Consider the following 25,677-nt stretch of genomic DNA (forward strand, 5'->3'; position numbering starts at 1 on the left):
ATATTATTTTATATTATTTTAGAAACATACAAACAGAAACTTTAAAATACAACAGTAATAATGTTTTAAAAAATACTAATAATATCTTAACATTTTTCATAAAGAAGCTGTTGGTAAAGTGGCCCACTTTAGATGTCGAAATGAGTTCACAGCAGCTGCTCCAGCAACAGCCTCCTGTGATCAGTGTAAACAAACACAGTTTAAGTTAGAGTAGCTAAATATGTCACCACTGAACCCACCAACATTTATATGACACAGAAATTTCGGTTCCTTTTTTCGAAGTAAATAATCTGTTCAGCATGTCAATGACCCAAGTGTACTTTATTACCGTCATCTCCTTTTCTCCCCCATTAGAGAAACCAAACTGGAATTGTTCTGCATTTTTATAGAAAAAAAAAATTATTTCCGCTGCCCCTTTTTAACACTGGCTCTGAGTAGCGGCGTCATTTCAAAACTATATAATAATGTTAAACAAACGTCTCTAAATTAGTATTTCAACTAGTGTTCAACTTTCTCCTCGGCTTTATCGACGCTCCTCGCTGAACCCGGTCATGTGAGCTCACAGGCTTAGCGCTGCGTCACCGGCGAGGAGAACTTCGATTCAGTTCACCGAGCCGATTCGTTTGAACCGTCGGATTTACTGAATCAAATGTTCGACTCAACGACTTATTTTCGTTAAGCGCAGCGATGGTTCCAGAAATACTATGAAGGCTACGATTCCGACCTGTCCCTACTACTGCCTATATCTTTCTGTATCTATTTTCGTGACTATAAATAAGTTATAAAACGGACAAATGAGTCTCTGACATTATTCATGTGCCACCGCTGAACTGCGATGAGAGAAGCAAATGCATAAAAAAGAGAAACGCATGTCAAATGATGAAAATTTAAGTCATACCCTAAATAAACGACATCCATCGACTAGCCAATCAAAATTATACTGCTTCTTGTTTGAAATAAACCTATTCAGTTTGTTCGAGCTTGTGAATCGATTCTCATGATTCAGTTAAAAGTCTCGTTCAAAACAGAATCGTTCGGGAATGGACCGTTACTAATTGAGACCCACTTGTCGTTTACATCAGAGAGGAGAAGAAGAGAAGGCAAGAGACGGTCCGTACAACGACGACGTCCTCACATATGTGAACAGTTGATATTCGTAAATAGCACTTTCTGTCTGGGGTACAAGGACACCGAATGAGAGCGAGCAGCATTTTCAGACGAGTTGGAGACCCGACCAGGTGAGCAAAGACACCGAGAGTCGTCTCGGTAACCTGTGACGTTAATTTAAAGTTAATTTATCTGTAAAGTTAATTTATGAACAATCTCACTGACTGTTTGTCGTTTATAGCCATAATGGCGAATCATTACATCCACAGTCTGTGATAAACGCTGTCTTTACGTTGTCCACATGATGTAGAGTTTGTAGTGGGACCTCAGATAAAGCTCAAGGTGTTGTGCTGCTGCTATCAACTTTCTCCAGATCAAAGTAGTAACTCTAATAGTGGTAGCTAGAGGTTTTCTTGCTGGTATGTAGTGTTTACTTCTCCTCTGTTGGAGTGTACTGGCCGGGTCGTGTGTCTGGTGAGATTTTCTCAGCTGGTCCTCGTACCGAGCAGCATACGGTGGCAGTGAGAGGCGCTTTACACGTTAATTCGGATCAACTGGCTTAATGTGGCAACAACAACAAGGACAGGAGAAAGTGTGAGCAGGACTCACCTGATACTCGACGTCATCTGTCCAGTGGACTGTAGAGCCAATTAGAGGAGATACGTCTCTGTATATATAGTTCTCTATATAGAACCATGAACACTCAAAGAACTAATTGCATGCCCAAATGGTTCTTTGCATGGTTAAATGGTTCTTTAGATTGATAGAGAATGTGTTGTTTATAGTTTTATATAGAATCTTTTTTAAAATGGTTCTATATAGCACAAGAACAGGGTTGACATCGTAACAATAGAAGAGCCCTTTTCTGGTGCTATATAGAACCATTTTCACAAAGATTCTATATAAAACTATGGTACGTTCTCTGTCAATCTGAAGAACCATTTAACCATGCAGAGAGCCATTTAGGCATGAAATGGTACTATTTAGGACTAGTAGCTCTAAACAGAACCATTCTACTTACTAAAGAACATTTAATGAACCATCCTTTTTAAGAAAGTAGGACCTCTGACGCCCTGTGGTCAGAAACTGACCATTGATGAATGGAGTGGGGATATCTGAATTGCACATGACCACAGATAGGTTACAGTCTGTTGACCTGTATAGTGGAACCACAATGTAGGTGGAGCTCATAAAGTGGGTGGGGAGTGAATGTACAAGATAGGGGTTTCTTATAAAGTGGATGCGATGCTCTTTAAATATTTACTGGATTCGTGAGTTATTAGGTCTGAAATGTCACCAGTGACTGTAAATAACAGAAAACGTCAACTAGATGTCAAACTATTTTCTGTACGCTGTAGGCTGATATTTATACCATGACAAAGAGAATGTAAGAGGCAGGATGTGGTGACTGTACCAAGCCCTGTGTGTGTATGTGTCTGTGTGAGAATGTATCTGTGAGAAGTCTTGTGGCTGAGCATTCCAGTTATCATGCGTTAAAAAGCCTAACCTCACACGTGTGAGCCTGTACACACACCCGAGTTAACCCTTCATTAACGGAAGTGTGAGTTGTTAAATGTGAAATGATGAAGTCTGTGAAGTTTGTAGCTATTTAAAATGTTAAAGTGTGTCGGCAGTAAATGACTGATAACATGCAATTGAATATGTGTACATGTACTGTTCTACTGCTTTAGTTGAAACTGTAGTAGAAGAAAATGCTACTGAATAAACAATTCAATTATTCAGACTTTAGACATTTACAAGGATTGTGTTGTAATCTATTTAAACCCAAAGCATTAGGGTATTTTCTGTTGGGAGGTGGATGCCTCAAACCCTAACCTCTAAATTTCAACATGTGAAAATAATAATTACCTGTTTTTTTTATTTGTGTATTTTTTTTAGATCTTTTTGATTTAATAGTTTTTTTTTTTACTGTGGGTCTCCAGACTGAACTAATTCAGTAGAATGGAACATATAATTACACTACAACATTTTAGTACAGGTGTAGCACAAGCTGTTAACCTCATAAAAATGCAACACTGATCGAACAAATTAAATAAAAATAAATAAATAAATAAATACATTGGCAGATTGCCAGTCGCATGTTTAGAGCAAAAATCTGCGATTCCCAACTTGGCCGATTCTGATCTTCCACCTTTAATTTATATGCGAATAAGTATAAATAAATAAATAAATAGAAATAATAAGGTATGCCGCTCGGTTTTATACTGCAGGTGTGATTTAAGGTTGTCTTGATGAAATGTGAATTTTTTATGGTAAATATTTAAATGTGAAGTTTGTTGAGGTAAGCCAGCCTGCAGTTGAACATTAAAGTGACTTTTCTATTGTAAGGCACTCAGATTTCTCTTGCTGACAGAACTTCTTGATAATGTTGATTTTCTATTAATACGAATTATGTTTTTTTCAAATATGCCAGCATTTACCCCACTAAGCATAGATGTGTTTAGAGGCATATGAGAAGAATGACGCAAACCTTTTTTGCTATTTTGTACTTCCCTATTGTTGGTTGGGTAGAAGAAGGGAGAATGAAATGAGAGAGTTTGGGAGAAAGAGTGTAAAGTACAGACGCATGGTTGATTAGACTAGGCTTCGACAGACTGCTAATGTTTGTTATGTAAAGGTTTTAATTCTCCCTCTTTCACTCTCACTCTGGGATTTTCCACTGAGTGGTCAAAGGTCCAGGTTGAGGAACAGTGCACCACAGACCATACAGGGGACAGAAGAGTAGAGAGGTAAAGAGAAAGACTAACAGACAGAAACATCCTGCATGCATAGATTATAATGGACTGTGATTTGGAGACATTACTAAGATTATCCTGGACTCTGGTGAGGTGTAGATTTTACATGGTTTGTGTGATGGAGTGAGGTCATTCATTTTAAGGGTGGGCAAAAAATGGAACAACTTCATTGGTATCTTACCATGTACAAGTGTATCATAACATTAAGTCTTTCTGAGGAACAAGGTGGAATGCACCAAATGCACCAGCAAAACAATAGTGCTGTTTAAAAAAAAATAAATGTATAACTGTGCAGGTTTTTGAATGTCAGCTACAAGGGGTTGTTGTTTACAGGCTTTCTATAACTGGTCTTTTTTATGGTACATGCAGTTTTTCATTGCCCTACAGTAAAAGTACTGATGATACCCATCCTCTACAGAGAACACACTTGATATGGCATTTATTCTGCAAATTTTAGTGAGCAGTTTCTGTTTGTTTGCTGGGTTTGACATGTTGGGAAGAAAACATCAAATATAAAGTGTGCCAAAACTTCTAAATAGGCTGCATTTTGTTTTATTTGTGTTTTTTACAATATGGTAAATTCAGAAAATATGTTCTCTGTAGTACAGAGGTGGGGAACTGAGGGCTAGAGTCCAGCACAGTTTAATCAGGTAAATCACTAAACTGCTGGACTGCTATAGAGGATGTGTAAACATGTGATTTGAGCAGGGGTGCGCAAACTTTGCATACAAATGTATACACAGAAAAATATATTATTGTGACACGATGTATCACCATAATGACAACGTACTATCATGTTGTCCACCTCTAGTGTTAAATATAGTTCTGCTTTGTAAAGATGCCTTATTTTGTGTCTGATATGAATCGAGATGTTAAATCTGTTTTTGAGCTACTTCCCTTTTACTACTGAAATGTATTGACTGTCATTCAGAAACAACAGTCTATTGAATCCCATTGTTATAATGTTACTGGCAAAGTTTTTTTTTCTGAGAAATAAAGTTCACAGTGCAGTCAGAGATTAAGTCGATTAGAGCTGTTAATACTGCTCAGCTAGTTTCAGTGTGTTGCTTACAGTAAATGGGATGGAGTTTCCTGTATTTGTTGTTGGTGCCACAAAATAGTTCAGCTGAAGACCTGCTGTTCATCATAAGCATGGAAGAATGCAGAGAAGTCAAGAATCAAGCTGAAGAATTACAAAGATTTTTTTCATAGTAATTTTTGCTAATTTTTACCAAGTGTAGCCTGGACAGAGATGGGAAATACTTAAAGGATTGTACCTCATTACATTCAAAGTGTATTTTTTTCAAGTACAATTGAATGCTTATACTTTTACATTCCAAGACACGCATACACACACACGCATCTTCTAAGCCGCTTGTCCTTCTGGGTCGCGGGGGGAGCTGGAGCCTATCCCAGCAGTCATTGGGTGGAAGGCAGGATACACCCTGGACAGGTCACCAGTCCATCGCAGGGCAGACAGACAGACATATACATTCACAGTTACATTCCTAGAGAAAAACTAAATTCTTACTCCTTATATTTTCATTTAGACCTTCATAATACTCATTACAAATCTCAAAGACCAGGGCTCACCAAGCATACTCACCAAGCTCCTCAGAGTAGGCGTGCTGATGTAGGATCAGATTCTCTGTCGGTGCTAATGCGAGCCTCCAAGACTACCAAGCAAAGGACACTGCAGGGAGAAAAAGAGAACATTACATTTTTAAGTTCTTTATGTCAAAACACCTAATCTTTAGTGTTATTTTCTTACAAACAGGTCATTGGACAGCAGCTTGGATCTGTCATGTCATGTTGGGAAATTTCACTAACAAATACTTTGACAAGAAATTTACATTGAGTGGCTGCTGCTAGGTATTCCCTGTATTGTAAATTCTCTCTCTCTTTCTTTGTCTCGCTGTCTCCTTGTCTCAGGTGGGCAGTATGAACTATGTGGGTCAGTTGGCAGGGCAGGTGCTGGTGACGGTCAGAGAGCTGTATAAAGGTCTGAATCAGGCCACCCTTTCTGGATGTATTGATGTGGTGGTGGTGCAGCAGCCTGATGGAACCTTCCAGTGCTCGCCTTTCCACGTCCGCTTCGGCAAGCTGGGTGTCCTACGCTCCAGAGAGAAAGTGGTGAGTGGCAGTCAATATTAGTATCAACTGATATCCAAACTTCTCCAGGTATATATCTACTAATGTTAATGCTGCTGCATAAGCATTAATAAAATGTAGAAACTGGGACTAGATTTACCTGAATTAGCATTACAGAGAATTATGATACTTATTTTTAGAGGGTTACAAATGTACTACAATTAATAAAATGATGATATTTTAGCACAGTACTCCAGTGTCCCCTAAATGTTCTGCTTTTCTGTAATACAATAAATACATCATCAAATCATCTGTCCAATGCTACTTTTAAGCAATTATCCACCACCACTTGTACAGTTCCATTATCATTGTGCATCCTTGCATGAGACCATACTGCATGCATTATGAAAAAGACAGATTTACACCATTGCCCTCTTAGCCCAAATGTAGTCAATCAGCCAAGACTTTCCTAGTGTCTGAAGTTTGCTAATTAATTAACATTGTACAGTGGGTGGTTTCTGACACTGTATGGCAAACTGTTTTTTATCTGCCTGTCTTATTTTTCACGTCACCACTGTATTTCGCGATTTTGGCTGAAATGTCTGGGTGCGTAATGAAAGTGTTGTTCAGTACTGTTTTAGCTAAGTCAATGTGTGCTTACTTGTTAATTTATCATTTTATCACTCATTAAATATCTCTGAGCCATTCTAGGACAACATGCAGTTTGCAGCGGCCACAGCCGTGTGAAACTGAAAGTACTGCAAAACAGGAATCTTATCAGTGTTAACTTCTCAAGAAAACACAGTGCTTCACAGTACACATAAATATGGTGTCATAATCACTGCTTGGAATTGCCTGTTGTTGCTGTTGAAATCTGTACCCATTAAACACTGCTAAGTAGTGGCATTGCTTTATGGTTTTACCTGTAAATGACAGTGTAAACAAATTTAAAAAGTTGAAATGAAATGACTTTATTAGAGTAAGTAATTTGTACAGGTTCCTCTGAGAAGTGTTTCTTTAATGCTGGTTTCTGTTGACAGGTTGAGTTTAGACATCGGCACAAAAGCATTCAAGCATCTCAACAAGAACGATTATGTAGATGGTTATTTATTCCACATTTCTATCATGTTAGAATGACATATGCGTGCAACATATCGTTGTGTTCGCGACAAAATCTTGTATCTCCAGTTTTGTTGTTGTCCAGTTTTCTTTTTTACTTTTTTGCTTAATTATAACTCAAAGATTATTAATAATAAGATTATTTAACAATTTGACACAGATTAAGGCAAGTGTGTGATGATGTAGGCATGCAGTTTACACGATGCTAACAGAGATGCAGTGGCAAACTATCGAAACAAACTTCAGACACCAAACATGTGGTCATTTGGGATATGGGGAGAATTGTGTAAATGTTATTTTTTGCTGAATTATCATGTTAAAACAGAAGTAGACATCTACACAACAAAAAAATGAATTAATATGTATTTGTTTTCAGTTCCATCTTGCAAAAGCAAAAAAAAATCTTTTCACTCATAGTATGTGAGGTTGCTGAATGAGGATCTTTGGCAACATCTGTGTCCATAGCACTATTCAACACTCAGGTTACTGCTAGTGGATGTACTATTGAATACTATATACTATTGGACAATTTTTTGTAGAACATTGTTTCTATAACCTAGGCCTAGTTCTGCATGTCCCCTACATCTAGTGACCATGTTTCCCCTGTAGACATTTGCTTGCCTCTGACCTCATGGTCTATTTAGTTTGCTTTGTTAAGGTATATGGTCCATTAGACTTGTCAGACCAGTTTATGCAACCACTGTAAACTCTCTGTGTTTATAATTGGTAAACAGTTTTGAAGAGTAATGAACCTTAAATAATGAGCAAAGATAAAATACATTTAGGGCACTGAAGGGAATTTTCTGCTCAGTCAGTAGTCATTCCAAGAAATATTCTTTTTTTTTCTCACACTGCAGATTGACATTGAGGTGAACGGTTCACCAGTAGACCTGCATATGAAGCTGGGTGACAATGGAGAGGCTTTCTTTGTGCAGGAGACCCAGCATGCCAATGTGAGTTGACTTAAGGTATAAGGTTTTGTCACTAGGGGTCAAAATCGCCTCACAGAAATGTTTTTCGATCAGTTAGATTCTTTAGGAAACTATTCACTGCATCATGATATCTTAAATACACAAATTTTCATTCAGTTAGTTAGTTACGTTTCTGAATTATTAAAACTGGACTGAAAAATATGAATGGAGAAACTATTTACATAGAGGTTTACATACATTAAATAGACATGAACCGTTTGCTTTTTTAGATTAATAAAAATTAGGAAAATAGCCTGAGAATAACATTTTGGTCAAAATGAACGCATACTGTAATGAATATTAATGTGGTTAACTATAATTGATTCTAACATACCAAAAACAATGCAGTTGAATTGTGACCACCATTTTAGCCTAAAGAGCATTGTTCAGCTTACTTATAAAGCTGTTTTAACAGCTGTATGGCATTAATGTATTAGCAAAACTAGATATTAAAAATACACAGTATGGCACACAGGGTAGTTCTGTTATATACTGTAAGTGGTGTAACTCCCTGTATTCTTTAGATGATATTATTAGTGGACACTTGTTCGGTTTAAGGGCCTATGAAGTAAAAGTGTCTGCACCCATGTCTCTATGATCGTGCTGACGGAAACTGCCTTAGTGGAAAAACTGAACTCATTGCACTGTCCTGATCAGTTTTTTGTAATTACAGGAAACCATCCCCGCTCATCTGGTCACCTCGCCGATCCCAACTGAAGAGCCGGTGTTCTGGGGCCGTGACTCACGCATGTCTGAACCGTGCCAGGAGAATGGAGTAATAGAGGATGGAGGGAGTGGAGTGGTGAAAAAGAAGAAAAGAAGGAGGAGAAAACACAAAACTTCCGAACAGAGAAAAGAAGAGCAAAGCTCAGCTGCAGCCAATCAGTAATGCAGTTACTTACTATTAAATTCAGACAGTGCTTACAGACACTTGCAGTTATATAGTGATGCTAATGCTCATTCCTAGCCTATGTTCCAGCTACACAAAGGGCCTGTCAAATGTTGACATATTTGTGTTTGTAAGTAGAAACAGAGATATTTCATTATGATCTGAATTTGAGGGAAATGTATTTATTTATTTACGAAGTTTACTAATTCATCATGTACAGTGTAGTTTTGCAGAAATCATCCTTTACATTTTGGCCATGCTTTTCTCCTTTCTACTGAAGCCTGTCAATATAGAATGTAAATCGGATGTAATTGCAATTAAGTACACTACAACTAATTTATGCTTTTGTGTATATTTACAGGGCATCATCATCATTTTCTGCAGTGAAAGATTCACTTGAGCCGAGACAGAATCTTCCACACCGTCTCTTAGACAGTTATCCACTCTCTGATGGAGATTGGACCACAGACAGGTGCGCACACACATCCATGTAGCCATACTCAAACTTAATCTGCATTTTTACATTTCAAACTACTTAACATGTACAACATACTAATAGCTAGATTCCAGTCCAGTATAAACAGAGACACACTTGTGCAGCATACAAACACATTTTCACAGAGTGTTTTTTCAGCAGGACTGTGTCAGAGCCCAGCTCCCCTAAGAGTGACTCAGAACTGTCAGTGAGGTCAGAAAGCGCCATGCGGAATCACTCCCATATGCAGTGGACATGGGGAGAACTGCCAGAGGCCACCAAGGTATGAGCTCACTGAATATAATCATACTTCATACTTTTTTGTAGGAGAATATTACTGACATCAATTTATGTCAAGGCAGGTTGTGCATGTCAAGTCTAAAGAAAAAGTTTTGGGCTACATTTTCCCCAGTAGATCACAAGCTTAACTGATTTTAATTTGGAGTATAGATTCGGTTACGCTTATTACTCATCTTTTCATTTTGATATAATTGTCTGAGTCTGTGACATTAAATAGACATGAGATCAGTGGGTGTAACTGTGCTTCTTTTTGACTGTGTTTGACTGAATTTCAAATGTTATCCTCCAGTCAGGGCATGAACTTGATATTTTAAAACATAGTAAAATGAATGGAATTAGTTTAATTCAGAAACTGCACTGACATCTTGCAACTATTTGATTGAGGAAATGCAGACAAAACTGATGTATAGAAAGACAAGTTTAAATAGACAAGTTTAAATAGATTTGCACAATGTTCTCCTTACCATAAATGTAGTTGATCGGCCACGACACATTTTGGCGTCTGAAGATGTGCTTCTTTAGTTTTCACTGAAGTTACAAGGCTAATGTAGCCAACAATTAAAATTCGTATTATGGAAACTATATGACCAATACAGAGTTTATTACTTTTATGAATGCAAACTATACAATCATCTAACTGTATAGTAACATTCACACTATTAAAAGAGACACAGCTTTTGCAGAAGTCATGGTGCTTTATTATCCAGCTGTTGTTGGCCACAGCTACGCCATACATAAGCAGAGTTTTCTCTGACAGCTTATTCTAAGCTTCAGCTCACATCTGACTCTCAGCTCTTTTGCTCCTCCAGCAGACTAGCCCCACCTTCATAATAATAGTCTTCATTAGAATAAACCTGTGAATAAATGCTGAAGAACTAATAACTTAAACTAACATGCAAAACATTTCTTGAACACACTACAGTAGCTAAATCAGTAGTAGCAGCCACCTTGAAGCCTGAATTGTGATTACATTTGACTCTTTTTATAGATAACAGTGTGTCATACAGTATCAGAAACTATAATTATCTCATTTGTGGTTGTAAGGTTCCAGTATTTGTTAGCAACATCAGCCTCATGGCCTTACTCAAGTACGTTTGGGATAAGGGGAACAATGTATAAATTACATTACTTCTATTTTGTCTCTTGTTCCTGAAAATGCTTTCAGTTCAGCTGCAGAGAGTGGGCGGAACCTTTGAAGACACACAGCATTATGCCGTCGGAGAGCACTCACTTCCGAGTCATCAACAACATAGGTGCCATGCCAACAGAACAGAATGAAGCAGGTGTTCATCCAGTCATTGTCAAACCACAACCTCGAAACCCTGTTCAACCAGCTCAACCTCACACTGCCAAACCAGAACTTCAAACGCAGCCACTGCAATGCCACACATCAAAGCCAGATCCTAACATAAACCAAGTGGACCCTAAATTCCAACCTCATCCACACAGATCAGACGCTCATACAAATAAGCTTGACTCTGATCCTCATGCATTCAAGCTCCAAACTCAAGAAAGCAAATTAGAGTCACAGACTCATGTGCAGCAAACAGAAGCTCATACAAACAAACTAGAACTCCACATGTCCAAAACAGAACCTCTTACCTTAAAGTCCAAGTTGTCCCCATCAAGCACTGATTCTGTTGCTGGTTCTGTGGGAAGGAGCAAGCTGCCTGTGAGTGTGCCGCAAGCTGCTGCTCGTCTGCTGGGGGATGTCCGTGAAATCTGCCCAGAGTGCCCGTCCTCCAGACCAGACACGTCTTCTAAGAGGAGAGGTAAACATTTTTAGTTTTGTCCTCATGAATAAGTGTTCTTTAAAATAATTTATTATGTTCACAGTGGAAAAACAAGGCAAAAGATGTTCTACACAATAATAGTATATTCATAATTTAATATGTCCTCTTCTACTTACAAGCACAAATGTAATGGTATTACATTTATTTTTAGGTTTAATAAAACTTATTAAACCTAAGGAAAACTAAATATTGTGATTCATACTTTGTACTGAAAAAATGTCTTGAAGTTTTGTGATATTATATTTTTTGTCACATTTCCTACCCATGCTAAGGGCGTTGAGGAGAAATCTGGAGCTTAATCTTTGTTCTTCGAACTAGCTCTTATCTTGACTACTATTTTGAAAACAAATAATTATTGTTACTTTTTACTACATTAATGTTTAGTTGCTTTTATCCTAGTTTTATACTAGTGTTGGTGTTTTTACTGGTAAAAACATGGTAATTGCCCATGTGAATGGTTTGCCTTGGTGCCTTTGGTCATGATGCAGTGAATTTGCACAGTAAAACCAAAGTAAAACCAAACCACAAAATGTCCTTGATCCCTCAGTTCATGTGTGTCACAGTAGTGCCGGTATCTTTGTGCTTGCCTGTATATATATATACAACGGTGTGTTTATGATGAAGGTGTGAGGAAGAGGAGTCAGCATCAGGGTCCAGAGGATATTTACCTGGATGATCTCACTGCTTTAGAGCCTCACGTCGCTGCTCGCTACTTTCCGAAAAGGTACTTCAGCAAAACATTACCAGCATTACAATTTAATGATCATTAGTTAATGAAATCATAACACTGCGTCATCACTGTCATATCAGAAATCACGTTAATGTACATTAAAGGGCCCATTTCATACCATTCACTACCCAGTCCGAATGGCCCATATATGGAAACTAAGCTTTTGAATTCATTGTTTCTGTGAGGTCATGAGATCCAATTAATTTACATACATCCACCTATTCGAGTTACAGCAGGTCAGCACCACCCATACATGCTGATGTTATAGGGAGTGTCTCAGCTTTTGCGGCGCTGTACATACATATACATATATCAATATTCATATGTCAGTCTTACAGGCAAAACAAAAAACAGCCTGTTTTATTTGAAGGGATAAAAAGAGGTTGGAAAATAGTTATGCAAAAATATATATGTGTGTGTGTGTGTGTGTGTGTGTGTGTGTGTGTGTGTGTATATATATATATATATATATATATATATATATATATATAGGACATGGGCCCATGCAAACACGTCTTTTTTCATCTTGCCATTAGGACAACACAATATTGTAAAGTTTGGACACCCTGGGTCAAATTATATGTTTAGTTGAATTTCTAAGTGAAAATAAGTATACATCCTCTACAAGGAACACACCTAAATATGGCATTTTTCTGCAAATTTTTGTTAACAGTTATTGCTTAAAGTGTAGCAAAGTTAAGGGTACTACCTAGCGCAGGGTAAAATATAACAGTGTTTTTGTTGTGTATAAATGTAGTTATGTTTTTATTTTACTTTAATAATCAAGTAGCAAGTCTACTCACTTAATGGGATCACTGGGCCTGCATTCTTTAGCTAGAACTAGTCCATAAACCACAAATCTTTAGCCTTGCACTGGAAAAGGCTTTAAGGCTAGTGGTTAGTCAAGATCCACCCTTAGTGACAAGCTCATCAAATACAAATTCATAATCTGGCTTTTATGCAGTGGTGTGTAAGTGGAGCCATTCAGCAGAGCTTACATGCACTCATCAAAATGTTTTTCTCTGTGATTAATATATAGTTTGAATACCTAAGGACAACACATGCTGTACAGGGAACAAACTTAAATATGGCAATTTTCTGGAAATTTAATGTACAGTATCTATTTATTATCTATAATATCTACTATTCGAGCTTAACATGTTGGAAAAACATAAAATATAAAACGTGCCATAACTTTTTGTGTTTTGTTATTTCCCATATGTTAAATTCATATAAATAATAAAATAAACAGTAATTACAATATGCAGAAATGTGTACAAGTGTAGAGGCTTGTTAACTTATTTTCACTTAGAAAAACAACAAAATTACACCTTTGCATATATCTATGCATGTTTATATGACTTTGTGTGTATGTGTGTGTGTGTGTGTGTGTGTGTGTGTGTGTGTGTGTGTGTAGTGAGTCTGTAGGACAGTGTGAGGAGGTGTGTGTGTGTTCAGCTTCTCAGTCTCCTCACTCTGTGGGCAGTGCTGCTGTAGACAGTGGTACTGAATGTCTGTCTGATTCTGCTGCGGATCTGCCAGCCGTCTCACTGTCACTTTGTGGAGGCCTTGGAGACAACGCTCACATTAACAAGGGTACACACACATGCAAACTCCCATCACACACTCACACGAATTTAAAAAAGTATTTCACATAACAGTGTATGTAGTTGCAATTAGGGATGTAAATCACTGGCCTCATTATAATTAGATTTGCTTTTGATGAAATCCGATTTCGCCGTTAATCAGTCTGATTCTGTAAGATCATTTATGCTGATGCATGTTTTACCTCCATCTGCAATATTACTCCAGTTACAAATAGAATTAGTTTTGCAAGTTTACATTTTATGCAGCTGCTTAAAGGATAGGGGAGAGCGGGGCACAACCCAACAACATGGGTTAAAATGTAACATGGATGTTTTATGTAGTTAAACAGATTCAAATAGCCTGTGCTTTTGGTCATCTTCTCGTATCCATCCATCATCTAAACCGCTTATCCTTCTGGGTCACGGTGGGGTGCTGGAGCCTATCCCAGCTGTCATCGGGCGGAAGGCAGGATACACCCTGGACAGGTCGCCAGTCCATCGCAGGGCAGACAAACAGACATATACATCCACACACACACTCACACCTAGGGGCAATTTAGCACGTCCAGTTGACCTGACTGCATGTTTTTGGACTGTGGGAGGAAACCGGAGTACCCGGAGGAAACCCACGCAGACACAGGGAGAACATGCAAACTCCACACAGAAACAACCCTGGTCACCCAGCCGGGAATCGAACCCAGGCCATTCTTGCTGTGAGGCGACAGCGCTACCCACTGCGCCACCGTGCCGCCCTCTTCTCGTATCCTCATAGCAATAACATCTGTTAACTTTCAAAGCTATCTGACAAATATTGCTTGAGTTTCACCCTGATGAGTGTGTGTACCAGAAAAGTAACTTTTTCATCATAATTTTTATAACACAGAATTCACATCTATACTATTTTAATCACCGTCTTGGTGGCTGTAATATAGCACTGATTTGAAGCATGCAAACAACACACAGTGAGAGCTAGCCAGGCTAATGTAATTCACAAATTTCACTGATCATATTTGTTTGGATGTATATATTGTTTTTGTATTGAAAGGCTCATCCGGTTCAATCAAAAAACTGTATTGAATATAATGGTCCATATCATAAATGGTTTGAGTATTTTATTTTTTTCCTTGAGGTTCATTTATGTGGGTTTATGTAACAAAAATGGTATGTAAATACTAGGGGTGGGAATCTCTAGGCACCTCACGATTCGATTCGATTATGATTCAGAGGGCTGCGATGCGATTATAAAACGATTATCGATGCATCTCGATGCATCTTTTTCTATATAGCATTTATAGTTTCTCACTGTGTGAGTTCAAGTTTCGAGTTCAAGTTTCAAGTTTATTTGTCATTTGCACAACATGTCAGGACATTTACACATTGAAATGCTTGTGGTGAGGCTCAGCTAATCACTCTACAGAAAGTAAAAATAAAAATACAAGAAAAACCAACTGAAATATATTAAATATACACAAAATATACACAGAATATACACAGAATATAGAGACAATATACATTTTAAAGTGACTAAGTGACTCTGTGTTATTGTTATTTAAAGTGACTTGGTACTTTTAAAGCAAAGTATTTGTAATGATCCATAATGAATTTACTTCCAATATCTTTTTTAATAAAACAAATGGAAGTGATGTGGCAAGTGAACTTGAAGGCTCTTATTCAGTGCTCTTGTTTGGAGCACGAGAAGCTGCTGCTACTCATCTGGGATAAAATGCGCAGTTACGGTGAAATAAGATCCAGTGGCAGTGGATCTCCACGCAGCACGTTACAGCTATTCTACCCGTTTTCTTTAGTGATTTTATAACTTCAGTTTTGGTCTTGTTGTAGAGACGGGGAGGGATCACTGTGTCAGTAAAATATCTTTGAGACGGGGTGTGTGCAACATAGCGCGAAAGCCCTGTTTCGCAACGACTGAGAACCGGCGTGCAGACTGCAGGTCACATAGCAGCGACACGTTATTCGCATTTATAAGCAGCGCAGTTGGTTTCCTGGTACGTTAAATCTGCAGCAAGAGGCTGTCACACAGTAAAAAGTGGCGAAACTGAAGTCAGCTTCTCTTTCGAATTCTCCCGTTCCACCTTAAATGGTGCCGCATTTACATTCAGCGCCTCAGTTAGAATTTAAGGTGGAACGGGAAAATTCGAACAAGAAGCTGGAGAATAAGAAGCGACTTCAGCCTCGTAAAACAGTCGTTGAAAGACATATTACGAGAAACTGATCTGCTTCTGAGGAAAAGTTTCCTGGCGGAGATGGGAGGAAAGCGGCTGTAGGCGAAGCTTAAAGCAGAGCGAAGTAAATCTACGTTTTTGTTTATATTGTTTAGCCTATACTAGGACATTATCACATACTGAGACATACTGGACATTAAATGTTGCGGCTCCCAAGGTGGTTTGATTTTTGTTGAAAGGACAAAATGTTAACATTTGTGTTGTGACTTCTGACCTAACCTGGCTTTTAATGCAGAGGGAGCCGGTCGGATTTCTCGCTCTTCCACTTGTGTTTTTGTTATGTGCTGCCACAGACTGTCCGGGCGCTGCACTTCCGCACTTCCAAGTTCCGCCTTTTGCGTTCCGCCAATATCACGTTATCAATTAAATATTTAGAAAATCGATTTTTGACATTTGTGAATCGATTCAGAACCTCATTCATCCTGTGCCTCATTCAGAAAGTGCACAGAGCTGAAACAATCCTTATAACTTTAATTTGTACGGGCAAAGTTAAACTGATGTACACTGAACAAGTGAATGTATGTAATTAAGTTTTCATGACATCACAGAAACAGTGAATTCAAAATAAAAGTTTTTTGCAGCTTAGTTTCCATTTAAGGGCTGTATGAACTGGTTCACTTGAGGGTAGAGAATTGTACATTTTGAAACTTTACCAATGTTTAAATATTACTTCAACCTCCTTTATTTAAAAAAAAGCAAGGCCATTTCAATTTTCCATGATATGGGCTCTTTAATAGTGTTTGCATATATTTACCAGACTTTAGTGACTGACTAGACCCTCAGTCTGTTATACTCAGCCCTGCCTTTGGTGTAAGTTGTAACATTTTCACTCACCTCTCTCCTCTTTTTGTTCGTAGAACGATAGGTGCTTGAAACAAACTTTACATTTTTATTTGCAGCAGAGATTGCTTGTATGAACGGTATTATTCTTACTCAAATATTTTAAAAATTATTTAGCAAAAACCTAAACATGCCCTGCTATCCTCTAGTCCTATCAATCTTTTCCACAAAATAACTCAATGTAACCTACATAAATGTGTTCAGAATGTATTTATGATGCATAACCCACATGTACGGTGGTACACATTGACATTTACAACTCTGATTAAAGTGGTGTTTTCACATATTGCATAGAAACTAATGAAAGTTCGGTTAGATAGTTGTGAGATTCCATACTGATCTTATGCTAGTCCTTTTTTATTCCAATTCCAGTTACAGTTTTGTAGAGAATAATGAACCCTTTTTGTCATTACAGAGAAGTTTTTGGAACACATTGTCACCTATCAGCAGTTTGCTGACAATCCTGCCATCATTGACAACCCAAACCTGGTTGTGAGAATTGACAACAGGTCAGTGACACCAGTAAAATGATTTCTGCATATCTTCATGATTCACCAGTGGCTTCCAAAGTGCGCTTAACACTTAAGCTTTTTATGTTTCAGATATTATAACTGGACCCTAGCTGCACCGCTGATTCTCAGTATGCAAGCTTTTCAGAAGAATTTGCCCAAGGTTTGGATTTTAGTGTTCATTAAATTAGATTCAAAGATTCATTTGAAAAAGATTTTGAAGTTCAGAACACCACAGGAGCCGAATGTAATCATAGTGTATTGTGTTTATGTGCAATGCAGGCAGCTGAAGATGCTTGGGTAAAAGAAAAAATGCCAAAGAAGACCACCCGCTGGTGGTTCTGGAGGAAGAGTAGTGTACAACAGGTATGTAAACACCTGTATGCACACATATATGCACACACAAGCAAGCAGAGGACTGTGTTTCTACGTATAACACGTACTTGTTTTCCAATATGTCTTTGGTTCATTTCCTGCAGTCAGAGACTAAAGAGGAGACGCGAGATTTACTCAGTAGGGTTCCGTCTCACTACCATGACAGCCCTGTTCCACGGTAAGCGCTGTCTAAATCTAGATGATTCATAAGATAAACGGCCTTAAAATGTTTGTGTGGTTACTGTTTTTCCATTTTTTAATATTTGAATTGAATTTGTATTGCCTATTAATTGATTTGCTATAGATAGTACCATCCTCTATGGAAATAAAATTGGAACATTCCATTGTTCAGCTGAGGTACTGTTGTAGTTTTTGGAACTGTACTCTTGCTCTGAGCATTATTTTGTGGCAAATTTTGTAAATAGAAGTTAACATCTCTCCAAAATTCTACTCAGTGATCTAATTTTACATTAAGTATACACTATGTATAATGTATATATGTAAAAACTATTAATTGATATATGACAGTCAAACATTTTGTAGGTTTGTCAGTCTTCTTGTGCAAAAATGTTGGTGTGTAATGCTAAATTTTAAATATTATAATACTCGAGGGTCACTCCACTACAACTCAGTTAGGGCCTGTCCAAACACATCATGGATTTCCATGAAAAACTTAAGCAAAAACTTTAACATTTAATTCACACTTCCTTGTAAAACCTCAACGCTGTGCTCCAAGTAGATGTTTAGAGATAATTAAAGTTTGCCCCATCAGAATCTAAATTGCATCTTAAATATTGACTTTAACTGCTTACAAAAAGACTGTGCTGAGCTAAAATATTACTAATATTCTTATACATTTGTACTGGGTATAAAGGCAAGGCTATGATAATAATTAGACAACAGGCTACATTTATAGGAGAGTGTAAATTTGTGCAGTGTTTAAGTTTTTAAGTTCTTTTTCTGTTGTTCTGTTAAGTCAAATATGTTGGATTAAAGGTTTATGTGGTTTTCATCATTCTGGAATTGAAGCTAAATTTGTGTGTTTAGCCCCCTATTTGTGTTGACATACATATTGAAAAAAAATGAACTTAATTAAAAGTAAATTATGTAAATTAAGGAAGTATAAAAGTTTATATTGCTTGCAAAAAAATACACCAACAAAGTCTATTTAGGTTTCTTTGTTACAGCTCACCACAGGTCACGAGTAAGATTTAGTTTTTTACAGACAGGTGGCAGCAGACTCTTCCACTGATGAAGACTGTAAAGAGCTGAACACAGCTGCTCTTACTGAGCGCCTGCAGATGGATGGACATGCTCACACGCACTCCTACAGGAAATCGTTACGGCTTTCATCAGATCAGATTGTAAGGCACACTGTCCATATAGAGTGTAAAGTGGTTGAGAAAGTGGTTCAGTAAAGTCTGAATTGTGCATGTTTATGTGAAAAAGGCCAGTCTGGGACTGAAGGAAGGACCCAATGATGTTGTGTTCAGCATCACCACTCAGTACCAGGGCACCTGCCGCTGTGAGGGAACCATCTATCTGTGGCACTGGAATGACAAGATAGTCATCTCTGACATAGATGGCACCATCACCAAGTACGCTACCATTCCATTCATAGAGGAGATACCAAGAGATATGAGTATGATCAGTCAGTTGTCCCATAGAATTTTGTGGTAAAAACATGTTTTTAATTGGAATAGAATCTTATTTGGAGGTTCTTCACACTCACACATCTGATTTACAAAGATGAATCTATCCATTGAAAGGTTCTTTAGGGAACCAAAAGCAGTTCTTTTATGTCATCACTTTAAATAACCTTAATTTTAGAAGTTTATTGTTGAGTCATACTATATCTGATTCAGCAAATTGACCCTTATGTTTTATGTTTATGTTTCGTGTCAAGTCCCAGAGGCCCTAATGCTGTATGAGAAAAAAATTATAATTTCAACTTTTTCCCCCACAAAGTAGTTTTGCAAAAGTGATGAAATCCATGAACATCAACATTATTACACCAAATAATTAAGTATTTTATGGCTTCAGTGCAGTTTATATGGACAAATATTGTCATTCTCTCTGAAAGACTCCTGTCTCTGAAATATTAACATCATAAGAGAAAGAAAAATGATCTTAACTTTAAAGCATGGTATGTACCAAGATTTTATTCCAAGTAATTTTAGACCATTTCTGTGAGTTATGAGTTTGACAGCAATTATGTCTGATATGACAGTAATTCTATATGTCTATTGTTTGCGTAAAGGAATGAAAAACTAAGAAAAAGAAATGTATGTTGTGTGTACTGTCAGGAGTATCTGAACATCAGAGCCTGGTAATAGTAGGATTAGTAAAAAAGTCTTGTCAGTGCCTTGAAGCTAATTCTCTCTGTTTCTCAGGTCTGATGTTTTAGGACAGTTTCTTCCTCAGCTTGGAAAAGACTGGACGCATCAGGGCATTGCTAAACTCTACCACACTGTACATGAGTAAGATGTGACAGCACACATAACTGACATGACTCTTAACAACTAGACTGATTAACACATTCACGCCCTAATATCTTGAAAGACACTAAACAGACACCATGCAATATATTCATAGTGGTCACTGTGTTTATGTTGTAGTATTTATGTGTAGTGCAGTGCTGCTCTACCTCTGTTTGTGTTGTGTTTCGCAGGAATGGCTATAAGTTTTTATACTGCTCAGCACGTGCAATTGGCATGGCAGGAATGACTAGAGGATACTTACACTGGGTCAATGATAGAGGAACCATTTTACCGCGAGGACCACTAATGCTCTCACCTAGCAGCCTGTTTTCAGCTTTCCACAGGTACACACACACACACATGCACGCGCGCACTGTAGTTTAAGCACTTAAACTTTAGGCTTATTATTCAGTTATTAGACTTTATACTTTGGTTACTGTTATTCCGTAACTACGTATTTTTTCTGTAACTACAATGCAACCAGTATTTATGTTCCAAAGCTATTAGAGAGAGGAAGTGAAGTGCGGACTAGAGATGTGCCATTCAACTAACTTTGATATTCAGGTATTCATAGGAGTTAATGAAAGCATATCCAGTTAACCGCGGGGCAGGAAAAAATCAATGTCAAACAAAAGTAAAAATGAATTTCAACTGAGATTAATGTAGAGCTTTTTAAGGTCACAGGACTGGCCCGGTGTGAAAATCAGTGTAGAGCAGCACCAGATGTTCACCAGCAAAACCAGCATATGTTGTGTTTTGGATGCTGGTATGCTGGGCAACCAGCATGACCATGCTGAGTGACCAGCTAAATCAGCACTAGACCAGCATAAAACAGCTGTGGTGTTTTTTTCAACACTGGATGCTGTTGGAGACTTCTTGTGTTTAGAAGATGTTTTTCCTCTTCAGTGAATGATATGCCAACGTATTTGTTTGTCAGAGAAATACATTTAACTGTTTGTAAGCCTACATAGCGATAATGGCTGTGCTACTTCTGTCTGTCCTGCCCTTAACATGTTCACGTTCAGGCACTCACATTTTGGGGTAGCAAAGTATAACATTCTTACTTACAAATATGCACAAAACGTTCATGTTTTATAATTTATTGAATTAGAGGTTTGCATATTTTCTCCATCTTCAAACATAATGTGTTCACAGATATTGATTTCAGTATTTGAATACTGGCACCATGAATGGCTGACTGAGTAATTGAGTACTTCCCTAGTGTGGGCAACATAATGTGGGCTCTTAGAGTTTAAGAGGTTAAATAAAGGTTACAGGAAGAAGGCTAAATACAGGTTAGCTTTGGAAATGATGAAAAACCTTCTCACTCTGTTTTTACAGGGAGGTGATTGAGAAGAAGCCAGAGAAGTTTAAGATTGAGTGCTTAACAGACATCAAGAATCTCTTCCCTCAAAACTCTCAGCCTTTCTATGCAGCCTTTGGCAACCGCAGCAATGTAAGCTTTTATACTGTGCTGTTTTTAGGTTTCAGGAAATGCATATTTATTGTGGAAGGGTTGGTCCACTTACCTCAGCTGTGATCATCCCGAACCAGTTTTAAGTTCTTGCTTTGCTACTTTATTGCTACACTAGAAATAAGCTAACATTGCAAAGGACTGTGCTGTAATGACCAGGGGTGTAAATCTCTGACCTCACAACCAGTTGGTTCAGTTACAGTTCTTCAGTAAATGATTTGGTGACTGATGAAATATAAACAATTCACCACAGTTCAAACCTAATATTTTGGATGTCCAAATATGAGTGCATACTTTATTGAATAGTATTGTAATAGATTATAATCAGTTCTAACATTCCAGGACCTATACTGTCAAATTACCACTTTTAGATTTATATATTATGCCTCAATGTATTTTTACACCCCTGTTAATGACAGTGGAGCCTGGCAGGTCTGTCCCCACAGCATATTGAATTTGTTAACAGGATTAACCCCGCAGAGCATCTGCCATTTTATCTGCTCTTTTCTGTAAATAATGTGATTTCTGAATGCTGTGGTTGCATTTATTTGATATGTAAAGAACATGATCTAACAGAGCCAAATAATCATAGATTTTTATTTAGTTTGTATCACAAACTACTATTTGAATAAGACAATGCATGAACAGGAACATTTTACACATTAATAATGTGATTAAACAAAGCAATGATAAGTGCTTCTAATCTAAATTGCACTCTGTATGCGTGTGCTTGCTCAGAAAAGATCACAGTGCATCCAACAATGATTGCTTCTTTTATAAAGTGATAGAAAACAAGGTGGCACATGTAAAGGCTAAGACTCTACATGTTGGTGCATGTTACAGGCCAATGCGGACATGCATGCACTGTAACTTCTATGGCAGCGGAGTGAAAGGGCACGTCGCTAGATCAGTTTAAGAGGGGTCAAAAAAGAGCTATTCAGGAATATAATGGCCTGGTATATGTATAATCTGAAGTACAGCTGTCTTATAACCTTTATCAGTAGTGCTTCATTTTCCCATTTGAGTTGAAGTGTAAAGTTGATTTCTAGCACAGAAAACTACTGAATAAGTTCAGCTGTGTGTGTGCTTCCAGGATGTGTTTGCCTATAAGCAAGTGCATGTTCCAGCCTGCCGCATATTCACGGTAAACCCTAAAGGAGAGGTCATTCAGGAGCTGACCAGAGGCAACAAGACATCGTAAGTTTATGACTCAGTTCACACACTCATGGGTTGGAAAGACTCCTGCTGCACTAGGTCTATCCAGAACCAACACTGAGTAACTGAATAAATGACAGGACAAATAAGAAAGTGCTTGTATTCGTAGATACAGCTTTTCATAAAACTGTATAAACAGCATATTTACTGTTATTAATTGTTCATTGTGTTGTAATTACTTGCTGTGGTTTATGCATTTAAGCCATTAAATCGTAAGGTTCAGTATGTTGGCTCACACTCTTACATCTACTTACATACTGGTATCATAACAGTTACTGAATTATAAGCTTTAAGCTTAATAACTGAATAATAAGCCTAAGATGTAAGGAGTTAGTTGTTATCAAATGAATTGGCTTGGTAGCTGATCAGAAAATGCCGTTTCAGTAGAAAATGGCTAGTGAAACAGCACCAAACGGGGTAATGTTAGGGCAGAACAACTTGGGGAAACTATCTAATTGCGACTTTTCTGACTAATATTTGACTGCCATTTGAATTGCAATTATTTTCTATAAATTAAGGTTTAGGCCATTTTTTTTTTTGGCCAAGTAGACCCGAATATCCACTTGACCCCTGAATGTAGTGTGCCAGACTGCCAGTAACTTGTGGTTGTGATGTCACAACAAATGGATGTTTGGTTGCCTCTGATTAGTGTAGCTTATCTAGAGGCAGCTCACAAGCTGTGTAATTAGCTTAAATTTTCCCACTTAAGACGCTTTTCATAAAGTAGGCTGTACTTAAAAAAGCAGCTTTTACAAAAATATACATAAAAAAGTCAAATATCATTGTCATGGAGTTTACTGTATAGCATGATGCATGATTCCAAACACCGCCAGATTTGTAAACTTCTTATTTTCTGTGTATCTACTGCAGGTATAGTCGCCTGAACGAATTGGTGGATCATGTTTTCCCTTGGGTCGACAAAGAGCAAAGTGCTGTCTTTGTTCACCCAGAATTCAGTTCTTTCTGCTACTGGAGGCAGCCCGTAGCTGAGGTCTGCCTGGAAGAGATCCTGTTACTCTAACTGGCTGAGCCACTGAGGAAAGCCTACTGTGATTGGTCAGGCTGGAACTGACCTTAATTGTGATGCTACTATTGTTTGTAATCTTAAAGCACTTGAACCAACTGATTGTTATTTTTCACTTTTAGTAGAGGATTGCATTCTTTTCTCTGTAAATTCATCTACTAAGAATTAAAACTACTGTATAGTGGGTCTCGCAGCTGAGCTTAAAAGCCTTAATGCTATTTATGTGTATTCATGAAAAAATGCTGCTGTGTTTGAAGCTGTGTTTAACACATATGAACAGATGTCACAGACTGATTGCGCATGTATACGACACTTTAAGAGATTCACTGTGTATACATGTGTGCAGTGCTGCTGATTAAATACAAGTTGAAATGAAGTACTGAGCTAAAAGTTCATTTGTACAGGTAACATCACTTATATTGCCTATATTTACTCTTATGATGTAAATACAGTCCTAATGATTTTACATATGACTGTCCTGTTCATTGAAAGGCACTCGTGTCTGTTATGACTGAATTTGCTGTCCTGAAGTGTGATTTTAAAGAACTGCAGTAGAAACAGAACATCCATTATAAAAGTTTTAATAACACCACAGTTTACTGTTTGTATTTGGCATTACAAAAATTACAGTTATGTAACTGAAATATTTTCCATAATGCTTTATATTGAATGAGACATTTGAATTAGCTGATGTTTTTGATGTTTCATTTTCAGATATTCCATTCCATTTCCATTAAACTAACAAAGGCATTGCATAATGTAGTTCACTGGTACAATTAGATCACTGTAATGAGCAAACAAGTTGCTTTTTGGTACAGTAGATTTTTCTATATGAAAGTTTTTTTTTTACAATCTACAGTTTCTCTTATTAAAAAAATCTAGCGTTACACAGGTCTGTAAAATAAACAGCTTCCATACACACTCACTCAAACAGTAAACGGCATTCATAAAAAAGAAATTTGGTGTAGTAAGGTTGTTACTATTCTATTGTTTTAGTTCTTTTAAAAAATCTAGCATTACAGGGTTTCCAGAACCATAGCTCCCCTCCTCTCACACACAAACACTGCATATTCCAATTATATATAAATAAAAGTATCCCAATTTTTTTTTAAACAAAACCTAACATACACTTTTGTTAAGTATTTACACATATTCTGTAAAGCACTATACAAATAATATGTATGTATATATGTATGCATATATTATTATTATTATTATTATCATGAATCGTGAATAGTAGAGAACATTACAGAACAGCATAAATGAGGAGGACATTCAACAACAGTGTACATGGAGAACATTCTAGAGCATTGTGAATAGGGGAGAATGCTCTAGAACACTGTAAATTTTAGAACAATTTAAACGAGGAGAACATTCTAGAGACTCCCAACAATCACACACAGATCTGTTAATGGTGTTTATTAGTGTTTGCTGTATTGGTGTGTTCTGGCCTTAAATATATTCGTCTTTGAAATTTGCTTTAAAAAGTCAGTGACAAACATAACTTGGTTATCAATCTACTCATCCTTCATCTTTCATAACAGAACATTTCTGGCACTAATATTAACCCCATAAACCTTCTTTTTCAGTCACTAATCTTAATGCTCATTATTCATTAACAACTATAAATTATTCAGTAACGCTTTATATAAAAGTTACCTGCATAGGCACTTCATAACACATGCATAAGCACTGAATAATGC

At 37.4% G+C, this 25,677-nt stretch overlaps 1 protein-coding gene across 4 annotated transcripts; it reads left to right on the top strand.

Annotated features, from left to right (window-relative positions):
• The first annotated feature begins 1,019 nt into the window (after nucleotides 1–1,019).
• LOC118826757 (phosphatidate phosphatase LPIN2-like) lies at nucleotides 1,020–24,439 on the top strand. Of its 4 annotated transcripts, none has more exons than XM_036597828.1 (20): nucleotides 1,020–1,238; nucleotides 5,796–5,996; nucleotides 7,931–8,026; nucleotides 8,718–8,929; nucleotides 9,295–9,405; nucleotides 9,568–9,691; nucleotides 10,874–11,480; nucleotides 12,126–12,225; nucleotides 13,649–13,827; nucleotides 17,313–17,406; nucleotides 17,500–17,569; nucleotides 17,689–17,772; nucleotides 17,886–17,959; nucleotides 19,007–19,145; nucleotides 19,231–19,379; nucleotides 20,175–20,261; nucleotides 20,453–20,605; nucleotides 21,603–21,717; nucleotides 22,829–22,932; nucleotides 23,821–24,439. In XM_036597828.1, the coding sequence occupies exons 2-20, from the start codon at nucleotides 5,805–5,807 to the stop codon at nucleotides 23,969–23,971; spliced, it is 2,841 nt and encodes a 946-aa protein (XP_036453721.1). In that variant the 5' UTR covers nucleotides 1,020–1,238; nucleotides 5,796–5,804; the 3' UTR covers nucleotides 23,972–24,439. The 4 variants fall into 4 exon arrangements, with proteins under 4 accessions (XP_036453721.1, XP_036453723.1, XP_036453724.1 ...); XM_036597830.1 differs by having other exon boundaries at nucleotides 9,571–9,691; XM_036597829.1 differs by lacking the exon at nucleotides 1,020–1,238 and adding an exon at nucleotides 3,739–3,857.
• The last annotated feature ends 1,238 nt before the right edge of the window (nucleotides 24,440–25,677 follow it).

The sequence above is a fragment of the Colossoma macropomum genome, unplaced genomic scaffold, assembly GCF_904425465.1.
Source record: "Colossoma macropomum unplaced genomic scaffold, Colossoma_macropomum, whole genome shotgun sequence".
NCBI classification, from domain to species: Eukaryota; Metazoa; Chordata; class Actinopteri; order Characiformes; family Serrasalmidae; genus Colossoma; species Colossoma macropomum.